We start from the raw sequence: 14937 nt of genomic DNA, 5'->3' as shown, positions 1-14937 counted from the left end.
GTTGTCAGAAGAGACGAGGCAGCTTCACCTCTCACCCCTGGGTGTGCTTATCCCTGAGCCATGGGACACTGCCACCTCTTCCCAGCCCCTCTTTTCCTTCCTTCTGGAAAGCTTCACTCTCAAACACAGAGTGTATTCCTGCCATAGTCTATCCCTCTGCTTTCTGAGGTCTAGAGATAGCCAGCAGGACCATTTTCCCTCAAATTTGCCTTCCCTATATGGCCATCCAAAGGCTCATCCATCTCTAGGACAGCAGCCTGCTCCTTGGCCATGCTTTTAGGAGCAAAAGCACTTTTATTTCTTCAACTTAAAGCAAAGTGATGGGAAAGGGTGAGCACAGCTCCCTTCTGTGTACAAACTGTGTGCCCTGAACAGGATCAGTCTCTCCCAGCTCCTGTTGCCACAGCTTTGCACCCGCTCCTTTAACCTATTTTATTTGCAGTGATGAGAAATTATAGGGGGAGAAATAAGGAGCTTGTCAGTTTTCTTGAAAATTAGGCCACAGCTGTCAGCCTGAAAGGGAAGCGGACGTCTCGAAGGAAGGAGCTGCTGCTGCTGCTGCTGCTGCTGCTGCTGCTGCTCTATGGTTCTCCCCCACTCCCAAGCCAGCCCCTACCCTTCCTCCCCTTCCCAACAGAGCTTGCCTGAAAATATCCGTGCCCGGTGTCAGTGCCCCTCTGGGAGCAGGTTCTGGAGGGCTCACTTGAACATGAGTTGTTTCTCTCAGCTGTGGTGGTGGCTGGAGCCAGGCACGTGCTCTAACGTTGCTGCTGGTGCCTCCTGCCTGGCGCTTGAAGCCCCAAGAGCCCAGGGCAAGACTTGCATTTGCCATCCATTTTGCCATCGAGTCAGTCACTGGCAAGTTTAAAAGTTGGAAAATAAGTGCTTTGGGCAGGTAATTTTTTGCTTTCCTGGAGGGTTTGGAAGGGGAGGTTTGCCTATTTTTCAAGTGAGCCTTTTGTACATGCTCAGATGTTCCTACAGGATTTTGTAAGCTTTGTAGGTCATCAGTGACTCATCAGTGCAGGTGCTCAAGGCCAGGTTGGATGGGGCTTGGAGCAATCTGGTCTAGTAAAAGGCATCCCTGCCCATGGCAGGGGGGTTGAAATGAGATAGTTTTTAAGGTCCCTTCCAAGACAAACCATTCCACAATTCTATGGGCAGAATAGCTTTATCCATAATTCACTATAAAGTTTCCTCAAGGAAAGTCCTGGCACACCAGTCCAAGCTTGAGCAGCTGGAGACTGGTACTGGTTGCCTGTGTGGTAGGCTTTATCTTGGAGGAGCTGGCACATTCATCTGTGTTATGCTAAAAGTTGGGCCATACCTTGGGCTGAGTGGACTATCAGGTTTCCAAATTTAGTTGTATTTTAGCTTCTGGCCCATTCCAAAGGGTATTACTCTTCTTTCTCCTTGCTACAGCCCTGTTTCCCTCTCCTGTTTGGTACAGAGCTGCAGGTATCTCACTGATCATAAAAATATCCAGAGGTGATCGATGTCTGCTTGGAGAACTCAAGGTGATGTCATTGAAGGGCACTGCTCTCCAGCCATGTCCAAGGTGGGAACAAGGCTGGATTCATCATGAGAGGGCGCATCAAGGTGCACGTGCCCAGCTTCAGGCTGGACTGTCAGCTTTAGTGTGCAGCAGGGCCGCCATCCTGCCAGGCAGGACAGAGACCTCCCACAGCCTGATGTCCTGGGGGAGCACCAGGAGGAGCAGAAGCCACGGGCTGAGGCTCTGCAGGATCAAGATGCTGTTTCACCAGCTGAAGCTGGCCTGAAACACTGATGTACATTTGTGCTGTGTTCTCTCAGGCATCCGTCCTGGTTGCTGTGGGGATCCCCAGGGATCCCTGGGGAGCGCCTTTGGCTGAGGCAGCCAGGCCAGCGCTGAGCTGGCACCGCAGTTGTCACTGACGGCTGCTGCCAGGCAGACGCTCCGTGGGAGGCTTTTCTTGTTTGCACTGAAACACTCTGCACCTTTCCCTTTTCAAGCAAAGGCATCGCAGGGCTTGTCTCCTCTGGCTTTCCCAGATCCACACATCCCCTCCCAGAATCCACACATCTCCTTCCCAGATCCACACATCTCCTCCCAGGATATGTACATCTCTGGTCTGCAGCTTTCACTAGTTTCCCTGGGGAGCTTGATAACCATTGCAAGAAACCAAAGCTGATGAGGGTCCTTCTCCTCCCCAGACCTGCCTCCTGGACAGAAGGAGCTCCCCTGCTCCTAAACCTCACAAACCCTTCAAAATCCTTTACATAAAATGCTATGAATTTTGTAAAGCAGGAGCTGCTGGGGTTGCTATGGTTTCCCTTGCCCAGAGGAGCAGCTCTGGAGCCTGGATTCAGGAAAGGGGGAGATTAAAATGGAGGACTGGGATTTTCTTTGCTGATATGGAGGGAAAGGATGGGACAATGACATCCTCCTGCCTTCCCCACTTGCTCTCTTCTCCCCTTCACATCCTAATTTTATCCATGCTTTCTCTGCAAATTCCTAAAGGATCCCAGCTGCTGGGCCAGGCTGGGGATGTTGCTTTTGCTGGCAGGAGAATTTCAGGGGGATGGGGAGGGGCAGTGGGTATCCCAGAGGCTGTGGATTTCCTGGTTAGGTGGGTTAAGCCAGGGCATCTGTTGGAGAGCCTGGGGTGTGGAGGAAGGGTGGGGGATAGCCTTTGGGAGGAGAGAGGAAGGGAGCAGAGGAAGAAGAGGGTTGGGAGGAAGTATGGAGGGGCTCTGCCATCCTCACAGCTGTGGAAGTTTTTTTGAGACCCATGAGCAGAAAAGTGGAGCAGAACCCCTCAGAGCATCACTCCCAGGCCTCAGCCAGCTCCTTCCACAGCTCAGGCTCTGTCCCAGTTGCTGGAAATGGGACGAGACATGATCCTCTCCCTGCTGGGGCCCTGTGTCTATTAGCCCAGAGCTAATAAAGCGAATCACTGGTGCTTAATGAAGAAGCACCTGCTTAATTGAACACAGCAGGATGGTGCTCAGCATGGCCAGGCAATGGGATGGGACCAGTGTTTCCCTCCAGGCACCCCACAGATCCCACAGGAGGAGACAGTTCTGCAGTGAGACTGGATCTCATCTTAATTTTTTTAGATTTTAGGGAAAAACAAACGTTCACCCTCTTCAAGCAAGCACTGGTCTGGCCTGAGCCTCTGCCACCCTGTTCCTGCATGGTGGCTTGGGGCAGGAGACAGGGCTGAAGTGGTTAAAGGGACGAGCAGGCAGGATGGGAACTCTGACAGCTCCCTGAAATGATGATGTTTAGATTAGCCGGTTTCCAGGCATCGAGTTGTCAAAGCAAGAGGGCTGGGAGGGACGCCGGGGCTTGTCCTTAATTGGAGATGTGGCTCTAAAGCCACCCCATCTTGCCAACATCCTCTGGGCTCCAGCACGCTGCCCTGCAGCAGCTCCCTGCCCCTGCACGATCCCTGTTCTGCTTGTTCCCATTGCTCATCCCACCCCACCAACCATTTGTGTGATGAGAATTCATTGTGATTGACATTGCTGTGCTGGCAGTTTGGTGGCTGCTACATCAGAGACACAGGGGGACCCTAGGGTGGCATGGGCACGCAAAGCTTGTGGTGACCTCTGTGGCTCTTCCCTTTGCCAGCCTCGTGTTGTCAAGGAGTCCTTTAGGCAAGGGGATGGGCAGGATCCTGTGACTGCAGCAGGGGCTGGAGGTGACCTGCTGGGTCCCTTGGGAGCCCCACAGTGGCTCGAGGTGTCCCCAAGGCATCGTCACGCTGCAGGTGGATGCTGCCTCCCATCTGCCTGCAGCCACATTCCTTGGCTGCATAGGAAAGGCTTGAATAACCCTTTTAATTTGAGGAGTTAAATTTTAATGGCCTGGATAGCACATTTCATTATCGCCATGTGCCTGCACTGCCAGCTGTGTAACATAACCAGCGTGTGCCACGATGCTCTGCGGCTCCTGCCTCCCTGGGGACACTTCCTGCCCTCTTCTTCCATGCCAGGACATCCTTGGGGACTCTCTGGGTCCCCATGAGCAAGGGGATGCACATCAGCCATAGGGATGCAGGGAAAGCTCCAGGGAGAGACATCTTGCTGGAATGATGCTTCAGGGGGATTAGCCAGTTCCTTTCGTCATCACATCATGTATGTATGGGGACATATATATATTTAAGGGGTGTGTGTATGTATATATATACAGATATTTATGGGATGTATATATCCAGGATATATTTATGGTGTGTACATATAAGGGGTATGGCTCCCACTTTGCCTCCCCTCTGCCCTATTCCCTTCCACAGCCACTCCACTGACATCTCAATTGAAGCCACCTGTCCTCTGTTCAGCCCCTTTCCCTGCCTCCTCCCAGCCAGCCTGGCGTTCCCCTCATGCCATCAAAGCCTCCCAGGGAATGGGCTCCTGGGGACCCTCCCACCCCACCAACAGCCGCCTGGTGCTGGCAGTTGGGCTCAGCTGCTGGCTGCTGTCACGGAGGCCAGCAGCTGCAGGACCAGCCAGTTGTCCCCTCCTTTGGGGACTGCTTTTGGGATATGCCGACCAAGGGGCTTCATGGAGGGGAATGTGAGGTCTCTGCCACTGCCATAGGAGGATGCTGTGCACTGGCAAACTCATTCTGCTGGTGGATCCCAGAGAACCTGGGGACAGCTGGAGGGACTGGTGCCCAAGCAGGACAGCATCCCTATGAGGTGACACGGCTCTGAAGCAGAGGGACAGTGTCCACACAGCTCCTTCTTTAACACCCTGACAGTTTCGAGTTCCCCAGTGCCACTGAAAGGAGGGGGGAGAATCCCAACCCTGCCCCACTAATCAAAAACAGACCTGAAATTAGAAAGCAGCTCTCATTCAGCCCTCTGCTCACTGCAAGCATGGCGTTCACCAGCCAAATGGCAGAGCTCCTACTTAGGGAAAGCAAGAGCCTTCCTTTTCCATGGAAGACCAGAGGACCAGTGGAGGGGGAGCCTGAAAGGCATCCTTTTTGTCGTGGGGGAGCTTTGGAGGTTACTGAGTTGCCCTCAGTGCTCCCTGGCACTGTTTTTCTTGTTTAAGCTCTTGCTATAGTCTTCTTGCCTGGAAGGTGTGAAACACTGGCTCCTCACTAGCCATGAGCATTGCAGCTAGTCCCAGCTGTACTGGTGCACCAACCACTTCACTGTTGAGACTAAAACTATCCCAGTGTTTGTCCTTGGAGAACCCATCCCTTCTTTGGGCACATTAAACCATCCCACTTCATGGTTCAAGTACCCAGCACGGCTGCTGGAGAAAGCTTGGCAAGGCTGGAGCATCCAGTTATCCCCCCTTGCTGGAGAAGGGTAGCATGGAGCCACTTTCTGGGCTGGGCTTGGTCCTGCTTTGCTGCAGCTGGCAGTGACTGGATCCTGCTTGCAACGCTGAGCTATTGATTTGCTTTTGGCTCCATCAGGCTGGACTAAAAACCTCTGCCTTCCCCTTTCCTCCCTCCATGCCTCACTTTCCCACCGCTTTCCCTCCTCCAGCCAGCCTGTGTCCAAGCAGCGAGAAATCAGGGAAGCGTTTTCATCCCCATGAATGCAGCCGGTTACGTAAGAATAATTGGGATAAATGAGCTTATTTATCACAGCCCGTTCCATTTTAGCGGGGTCCAGGGCGATCGCTGGGCTGGGTTACATAAAATCCCGCACAGAGCATCTCATTGTCCAGCAGCAGCCACACGGGATGCGGGAGCTGCCTGTGGAGAGCAGCCAGGCCTGGGTGAGGAGGGAAGGGATTATTTGGCAGAATGAAGAGGCAGGAGGAAGATGGGGGGTTTCTTCCTCTGCGTATTGAGGAGGGAAGATCTGTTTCTTCATTCTCCTCCTGTGTACCTAAACCACCAGGCTTTAGGGTATGGTCTTTGGAGTCTGACTGTAGCCAAATAGTCTTCCTCTGGTCTGTCCTCACAGGAGCAGGGGCTGGAAACTCACATCCTTCCTCCTCCTCACCCCAGCAGGTGAAAACATGACTTCCAGGCAGGGGACGTTCAGGTGTACCTCCTACCTCCAAGCCAAACGAGGTAGTTAGTGAGCACCTCCCACCCAGCAGCCCAAGTAAATGATCCTTGGTTTGCCTCTTAATCCTCTCAGGGATGCCTTCACGGGGAAATCTGATTCCAGCTAAAATTATCTGGTGGGGAACTGTGTTTGGTAGGAGCTGGGGGAAAGCAGAGGTGCTCTGGGGATGCCTTGCTGCCAAGGTTCCCTGTCAGCCTATGGGGAAATGTGGTGAGCCAGGGAGTATCCCAGTTTCAGGAGATGCTGGGGAGCTAGGTGGGCTTCCCTGTATCACTCCAGTCCCCACACTGGGGATCTGAGCTGGAGCTGGGCAGCATTTCAGGTGTCCTCAGACAAACTGCCCAGGAAGGCAAGAGCCTGGAGAAAAACAGGAAATCTCCAAATCCAAACAAATGTGGGAGAAAAAAAAAATCTGATGGTTTTATTTTTTTGTTTCTGGACTAAAAAAATGTTGAAAATCTTGGGAATGCCTCAAGGTTTGTTAAGCAGGACATTCCTGCTGTGACCCAGCCAGGCAGATCAGCGTGGGCCGCAGTGGCAGTTACACTGTTTTGGGGAAAGCACTGCTGGCAGGATATCCAGTGGAACAGAGACATCTTCCAGCTTCACCAGCTCCATCTCCGGAGCCACTCAGCACCGGATCTCGTGGCAGCTGGAGCATGGAGGAGTTCAAAGAGCAGCCTCTGGCTCCAGGACTGCCTGGTTGCACAATACCAGGAGGAATTGCTGCGCCCCACTGGCTGCACTCACTGGGATGTTCCCCAGTGTCAGTGGGATACTGGTCTGACTAGACCATCACATGCCATCTGCAATGGTGCTGCTGCACACTCACTACACTGGTCAGGCTGGAAAGTGACACTGAAACCTCCTGAGGGGGGTCATGGGAAGGCTTGAGGTGGCATGAGCCATAGTAGTGGGTGCCAAGCAAGGTCCCAAAGCAACATGACCAGGGGCATGCCTTAGCCCAGCTATGGTTTTTTGTTGTTGTCCTGGTGTAAATAACTGCATCCTCCAAATGCAAAGCTTGGTATTTGCCCCTTCTGGTGCCACCACACTCACCCAACCTCTGGTGCACCCAGATGTCCTCCCTGGTCCTCTCTGGAGAAGAGGGCTCACATCAGAGTCTTGATTGTGCTCATTAACCATCCTTCCCCCTGGTTTCTCTCCTCTGTGATACACAGGCAGCTTTGTCTACTTCTGAATGCAGAGAACATCTTCCACTCCATGGCAGACATACTGCTTAGGGAGGAGGATCTCAAATTCGCCTCTACCATGGTCCACACTCTCAATACCATCCTGCTGACGTCCTCCGAACTCTTCCAGCTGAGAAACCAACTGAAAGACCTGAAGACCCCGGTATGAGCAGCAGGAGCAGGCTTAGCAGCTGGAGAGACATAATGGGGGTGGTGGGGACCTGGAAGCCACCTGGGAGTGTGTCTTGCTGCTCAGTCCCTGCCTGGTGGGTCCCAGGGCTGGAGCTTGGGCAGCCTATTATTTATCCACCCTTCAGGAGCTGAAGATGGGCTTGGAGGATCTGCCCAACTCTTGCTTTTCTCCCTGGAATGGGAATGGGCTTACTGAGCCCTCAAGCAGCTGCTGCCTCCCTCTGTCTGCCCCCCCAAGGGCTGTGGGACAGGTGACAGCAGGAGGAGAGTCCTGCAGTCCCCTCAACTGTCCCTCACAGGAGCATGCCCACAGGATTTGCTGAGCAGCTGCCACCAGCACCAGTGACATACAAGGAAGGAGAGAAGGAAGAATTATACTCCTCCTTCTCCTGCTGAAAACCAGTGATGCAGGGGTGTCCCCTTGGGTGGGACAGCATTGTCCTCCAGCCCCTCATTCTGTGGTGGACTCAGCAGCCCTGAGTGCCCCCTCATCATGCTGTCACTCCAAAGCCCACCTGGTGTCCATCTCTTGATGCTGAGGCTCATACCAGTGCCAGGTGGACTTGGTCCAGAAGGGTCCAGAAATATCCCTTTGTGTTTTAGTGGCACTTGCCAGCCTGGCAGGTTGGTGTTGGGTTCCTGGGGCCATGCCATGTCTGTGCTCCCAGTGTGACCAAACCCCAATGGTTCTCTCTTTCCCCAGGAAAGCCGTAACCTCTTCTGCTGCCTGTACCGGTCCTGGTGTCACAACCCTGTGACCACCGTGTCCCTCTGCTTCCTTACCCAGAACTATAAGCATGCCTACGACCTCATCCAGAAATTGTATCCTTTGGGGATTTTCTGCCAGGGTGGGGCCTGAGCTGGCCCTTAGTCCCTCTGTGGCAACCAAAGTCACCCTGCAGGCCAGCCCAGCCTCCTGCCTGCAGCCCATCATTACCGGGGCAGGGCAGCCTGTGCTGGGTGTGTGCCAGCTCCCTTCCCCTGGTGTCATCCCTTTTTTTGTGGTGAAAAGAGAGGAAGGCGTGCACTGACTGAGCCTTGACCTTCCCCTGCCCAGGAGGGGAGGCTCCTCAACATCCTCTTCCTCCCAGGAAGATGAAGACTTTGGCCTCCTGGCCTGGTGAGGAGTAGGCAGTGCCCAGCACGGCACAATCCCCGGTGAGCTCACCATCTGTCTGCTGCAGAATGATTATTTTCATGTGCCAGCAAACCCCAAGCCTCTCTGAGTAGTTTTCCAAACGAAGAAGCTCAATAACACGCTCAAGTTCCCTTCCCAGTACACACCAGCGTTCCTTCTGGGAGACGCACCATCCCTGTGGGGCAGAAGGGTAAAAGTAAGCATCCTCCCCTGAACACTCATCCTGCCTGCTTTCAGCTTCTTGGGCAGCCTGCCTCTTCCCCTATACCTGCCCGCTCGTCTGTCTCCCTCCATCATCCCTTGGCCACCCTACAGACCTTTCAGCCCTGCCTGCATGCAAGCCCTGCCTGTTCCCTGCCCGCTCACATCCCACAGGAGCTGTGGATGCAGGGAGGCTTTGGCAAAGCCATGATCTGCACCAGGCATTGCCCTTGTGAGCCATCTGCTGCTGCCCGGCCACCTTTTCCCAAGGTACCATCCTTAACAGCCACGTCCAGCGGGGATCTGGAGGTCACCGTGGATTTCCTCACTGAGGTGGACAAGCTGGTGCAGCTGATCGAGTGCCCCATATTCACATGTAAGGAGGAGACCCCGGGTGGGTTCTCCCCTCCCCGTGCCTCCATCGCAGGCGGCAGCCGCCGCACGAGTAAATAGAGCAGAAGTTATGAGACTTCTTGCCGGGAGGTTTGCCCAGCGCTGGAGCTGCCCACGGGAACAGGGCACGCTGGCAGCATGGGGGGGCAGTGTTGCCCCCCAGATATAGGTTAAGGGAGCGAGCAGCACTGGCAGCCAACAAAAGGGATGGGGGAAGGGATGGAGGGGGCCTGGATCACACTGAGCATCTCCAGGGGTGCACGAGGAGGGCGTCAGATGGGGGAACCCTCTGTGCCACCCTCTGTGGGTGCTGCTGGGGCCCTTAGCAAGAAAAAAGGTTTTTTCTAGAAATGAAGAGTTAAGCTCTAAGATAATCTGATGTTTTCTCCAGCATCCAGCAATGTGGGTCTCCCACTGGGTAATGCAGCAGTGGCTGACCAGGAGCTCAGGGTTGTGACACTGGGAGCCAGGATGGTGGCACGGGATGTGGCAGGGTGACCTGTGGATATGGGAGGATTTCTCATTATGTCAGTTTGCTGCCTCTGGGCTTCTCATTGAAGCTATAGCAGGGCACTGAGGTTGTTGGGAAATTCCTGGAAAGGACTTCATGGAGCACCTATATAGGTCCAGGGTGATACTGGGGAATATTTAAGGGAAGGGCTCTAGAGCAGCTGGGCAGTAGAGACTTTCATTCATGCTCCCTCCTGTAGACCCTGTCCCGTATGACAGTCCCAGGATGACTGTCCCAATGTGTGCGGCACCCACGTGTCTGTGGTGGTTTTGCATGCCCCAAAATTACTCATTGATGGTTCCCCAGCCCACTCACCTTAGTCTACACATCTCAGGGTAGGGGATAGACATGTCCCCCATGAAGTGGCATCCCTGGTGATTGCTCCTTTCACTGGGAGACACCAGCAGTACAGGTGACTACCAGGAGGTGAGATGCTGAGACACAGACCTTGCCCCATCTCCTGGGCTGTCCCTTCAGCTGTATTTAGGGCTCCAGAGGACTCCTCTGCCATGAGCACAGCAAGGGATGGAGCCAGAGGGTTTTGCCTCTGCTGAGCAGAACTGAGGCCCAGCACATGTAACCCTCAGAACCAAGCAGAGGGGATTCCTTCTGCTCCAGAGAGTCCCCAGGAGGGTGTCACCCAGCCCTCTGGGTGTAATGCTCCAGGGTGGGTATTTCTGCTAAATCTGGAGAAGCTGAGAGCAATCCTATGTTTCGTGTGTGTTCTCAGGCAGACAGCATGGACAGCCTCAGGGGTGAGTGGTATCAGGAGTGGCAGACTGGGGAGCCAGTTACCCCCAGGGGGCTGTGTCAAGGAGAGGGACTTGGGGCACCATGGGACACCAAGATGGATGGGTTAATGACGGGGAGAGGGGTGCCATCAAGTGCCCCTTGGGTTGGCTGGCAGAGGCTTAGGCTATCAGAGGGGGTGGGAGGAACCTGCTATTGCAGCTGGAGATTAAATGCATTTCCCTGCCTTCCCATCCTCTTCTGTCCTCCAGATCTCCGCCTGCAGCTGCTGGATGTGAAGAACAACCCCTACCTGATCAAGGCTCTCTATGGCCTGCTGATGCTGCTGCCCCAGAGCAGCGCCTTCCAGCTCCTCTCCCATCGCCTCCAGTGCGTGCCCAACCCAGAGCTCATGCAGACCACGTAAGTGCTGGGGGGATGGACCAGCATCAGCATTGGGGCTGGATCAGCTGTTCCCCACAGCTGAGCATCCCTGCCATTCCAGCTCAGCCCCCATCCCGGGCTCAGCCCCATGGTCTGGCTTTCACCCCCCAGCTCCGCTGCGGCCGTGGCTGCTCCTTGTCCCCACGGCCGGGAGTGTTGGCCAGGGGGGTTTTTTGTGTCTATATTTGGTAACCCTGGGAGGGCTGTGCCTCATCCACAGGCATTTGGCATCCGGGATGGAAAATTTCACTTGTGGGGTCGCTATGGAAACGAGCAGAGCTGGGAAGGAGGTTTATGGAGAAAGACTCCAGCAGCTGGGGGGGGGCTCCCAAAGCATCCCCCCTGCAGCCTGGACAGCCTTCACAGCACCCAAAAGGGGCCTGGCCCCCTGCTAATGCCTCCGGATGGCTGCTCCATTCCCACTCCTGGCCTTCGGGGATGCGTGAGATGTGCAAGGGTGGCATCTCCCTGGGGACCAGCTGAGATCCTCATGCTCCCTGCCCAGGGGTGCTGCCAGTGGGATTTGCTTTCCAACCCTTAGCTAATGAGTAGTGGGGGGGCTTGATGATAAAGCTGGCTCTGCCTTGGCGCAGCCCTGGGAACAAAAAGAGCTCCCAAGATGGGCAGGTTTCTGAATTAACCCCCTGCTGCTGTTGTCGCTCCTTGGCTTTTAACTGCTTCCCTGGGATGGCTTTTATCCCTCATGGCCTCCAGCACTGAGCTCCTACCCACAACCCAGCACTGATATTTAATTGGGGGGGCGGAGAGGGGGCTGCATGTGCTTCCCCCTCCTTTTTTCTCCCCACTAACCCTGGCAGTGGGGGTTTTTCGAGCTGTCAGACAGCCTGAGCATCTGATTAACTCTGACCTACATTCCTTCAAACACCGAAGCCGGCTTTCATAACCGGCCAGTCCCAGCTGCCCCCTCCCCAGGGACATACCAGGGCCACCAGAGCTGCCTGCCATCTTCCCATGGGCATCCTGTGGCTGGTGTCTGCTCCTTCCTTGCATGGGGACAGCACAGGGATGAGTATCCATGGCTGGAACCCTAGGGAGCTTGCATTTGGAGCCATGGGTGCTCATCCCTGAGGACTGTCCCTGCTGCCACTGGATGTTTTTTGCTTGCTTAAAGAAGCAGACATGGAAACTGAGGCATATGGCCCTGGCATCCTTATCTCACTGGTTTTGACTGCAGTGGGTTGGGATAGAGAGGAGTATGTGTCAAAGGAATTAAACCTCCCATGTGGGACCAAGATGCAGATGTCCCTTGTCCCCTCCTTGTCCCAGGACCTCTTGGGCTCTATATCTCTTACCTTTAGAGGAAGAAAATATATCTTTGGGGGTATTTTATGAGGCACCAACATGACTAGGATTTGCTGAACTCAGCTTCTTCAGGACAAGCTTTTGGTGCTGCCAGTGCTGAATGCTCACAGCACCAAACATCCCCATCCCCTTCGCACCCTCTCTCTTCCCACCCTGCAGGGACAACACCAAGCCCAGCACCAGTTTCAAGAGAACAGCAGCCTCCAACATCGACTACACAGAGCTGCTGCAGCACTTTGAGAAGGTCCAAAACAAGCACCTGGAAGCAAGACACCAGCGAGCCGGGCGGGCAGAGCAGCTGGACCGGCGGGTGGTTCTCTGAGCACCCCTGCGGCCACCGCGGGTGTGCACAGCTGCTGGGGCAGGGACCAGGGGACACAGACCAGGGGACACAGACCAGGGAACAGGCACACCGGTTGCTGGCCACCGGAGGATCTGGTGGGTTTAATGGAGATGGGCGAGAGCTCAACACAGGGCTGGTTTTCCCCCCACACTGAGGGGGGACCCTCAGGCTGTGCCCAGCTTTTCCTGTGGGTGCTGGGGGGACATGGGGAAGGGTTGCCTGAGGAGAGGGCCGGGGTAAAGCACCTCATCTTCCCTTGCAGTGGGACAAGGGAACTCCCCTTTGCTTTGCTAATGCCTTCCCTGTGACTGTCAGCTGAGCACCCAGCCTGCTGCCAGCAGCACCGGAGGAGGGGAAGGGAAAACGGGAGCAACCCCTGGCCTTGCGCCCTGGAAAACAAGCACCGGGGCCGCCAGCCACCTCTCACCACCCTGACTTCCACCCTCTGGTTCCGAGGCCCTGCTGGAGGTGGCATCTCACTCGGGGAGACACTCCTGTGCCTGACATTTGGCCCCCTCCCTGCATTCACACATCCTCTCTGAGTCCCCAGCTCTTGGCAGGGACAATGCACAGCTTCAACTCCCAGCTAGCACCAGGGGACATGGGGAGTAGTGGACCTAACCCCAGACTCCATTCCTTGTTCCTTCATTAAGTTCCCCATGATAAAATAAACAAGCAATGCAGAACAGCCCATTCCTTGTTGCTGGGCTTCCCATCTTAGTTTTGTTCCCAAGTGGAGCCAAAAACACAGCAAGGGCAGGGGATGGCATGGAGCGTCTTGCTTGACCCTGTGCCCTGGGCTGGCCCAGCCCTGCCACGTTGGCTTGCCAGCAAGCAGAACTTCTCCGCCTGCTCTTCTTCCCAGCAGAAAAAAACGCCACTGAAATTCTTCCAGGCCACGGTCACGAAACCACAGCACGGTGACAGGCATTTTCCTGGCCCTGAGCAGCCGCCGGTGTTGCCTTCATCCTGTCCTGTGGTACAGGGGGACCGTAGCACGTGCCAGGCTGCTGCAGTCTGGGGGGACACCATTGCATCCCCTGCATGTTTCAGGCCCTCACTTGATCCCAGGAAAAGGGTGGTTGGAGGAATTTGTGGAGTTTTTATGGCTTCTGGCCTGTTTACAGGGAGGACTGTCTCTGGCAGTGGGTTCCCCGAACAGCCCCATACCGGCGCTGCTTTGGCCAGGATAAAGACATTCCTGTCATTCCCGGGGAAGGGCTTTCCAGACCCAGTCACGGCGGGTAAATTTTAACAGCCAGCCCTCAAGGATGTGTGAGCAGTGGCTTCTCAAGCCAGCCGGTGTCTCAGGGTGCTGGGGGGTACCTGTTGCTGGACCCCTGGGTCATTACCAGGGTGGGCTCTGTGTCCCTCCTGCCGAGCTCATTGCTGCTGAGCAGCCTCTTTCCACACTGAGGGACTGGGTTTATGGAGAGAAACTCCAGCCGGCTGCTGGAGTGCTGAGCCCTAATTGTTTCCTTATGGGTGGCTGTTGACCAACACCATCCAGAGCAGTGTGGGCATCATCAGCATGAGATCAAGACTACTTTTCTGGCAGGAGGGGGAATAGGTGACTCAGGCTGAAACCCTCGCCCCAGCTGAGCGTCATTGCACTATGAGGGGTAGGAAGGTTTGTCGGGTTCAGCCTGGCACTCCCAGATCCCGGGAGGCTGGGGCTGGGGCCTCGGGATGCTTGTGGGAAGCGTTTGTCTGCTGGCAGGCCGTGCATTTCCCATGGCTCCCTGATAATGGAGTGCACAGACACATTTCAGAACTGTCCTGTAACTACTGCAGAGGGAGTTCATCCTCCAGCACATCTTGGAGGGTCAGGAAGGCAATGGGGGTCAAACACCTTTTGGGGAGAGGCAAATCCCCCCCCCCCGCCCCCCCCCCCCCGGTGCCTCCAGCGATCTGGGAATGCCTCTGGGCATCCCATGGCATCTCCAAGTGCAGTGTCTTTACATGCTCCCTGGGGCTCTCCTGCTCCTCACCCAGCACCCGAAAATAATCCCTGGGTGTTCCTACACCGCCATGGGAGCAAACCCCGATGCTGCCTCCACCAGTGCCACATCTCCAGGCATCCCTCGGGTTTCCCTCCGCTGTGGTCCCGGGGCACGCGGTGTTGCTCCCCGGCCCCCCCCTCCCGCTCAAGAGCATCCCCGAGAACCACCGGGGCTGCCCCTCCCTGGCTCCGTCATCCCTGCGCGTCCTCCGGGTATCCCGCAGCGGCTCCCGGAGCATCGCTGGAGCTGACCCCGATCCTCCCCCCGCCCCGCAGCCCCCGGCCCCGCGGCGGGCGGCGCATGTGCCGCGCAGCGCCCGCCCCTCCCCGCCCCCGCCACCGCCCCGGGCCGGAGCTCCCCGCGCCCCGCTCCGCTCCGCGCCCCGCTCCGCTGCCAGGGGGCGGCGGGTCCGTGCAGCACCCGCGGAGGGCGAGGGAGGGA

The 14937-nt window shown here is 55.8% G+C and overlaps 1 protein-coding gene across 1 annotated transcript in view; it reads left to right on the top strand.

Annotated features, from left to right (window-relative positions):
- The window catches only part of VAC14 (VAC14 component of PIKFYVE complex), a 59495-nt gene extending 46309 nt beyond the window's left edge, over window positions 1–13186 (top strand). The window contains exons 15-19 of the mRNA XM_066557454.1: window positions 7208–7382; window positions 8115–8233; window positions 9047–9126; window positions 10656–10806; window positions 12310–13186. Of these exons, the coding sequence (XP_066413551.1) occupies window positions 7208–7382; window positions 8115–8233; window positions 9047–9126; window positions 10656–10806; window positions 12310–12472 (688 nt within the window). The 3' untranslated portion in view covers window positions 12473–13186. The remainder of the gene's footprint in view (window positions 1–7207; window positions 7383–8114; window positions 8234–9046; window positions 9127–10655; window positions 10807–12309) is intronic.
- The last annotated feature ends 1751 nt before the right edge of the window (window positions 13187–14937 follow it).

This window comes from Molothrus aeneus, chromosome 11 (genome assembly GCF_037042795.1).
Source record: "Molothrus aeneus isolate 106 chromosome 11, BPBGC_Maene_1.0, whole genome shotgun sequence".
Lineage (NCBI taxonomy): Eukaryota > Metazoa > Chordata > Aves > Passeriformes > Icteridae > Molothrus > Molothrus aeneus.
Note: the sequence above shows the minus strand (reverse complement) of the source record. Positions and strands in the feature narration are given on the sequence as shown.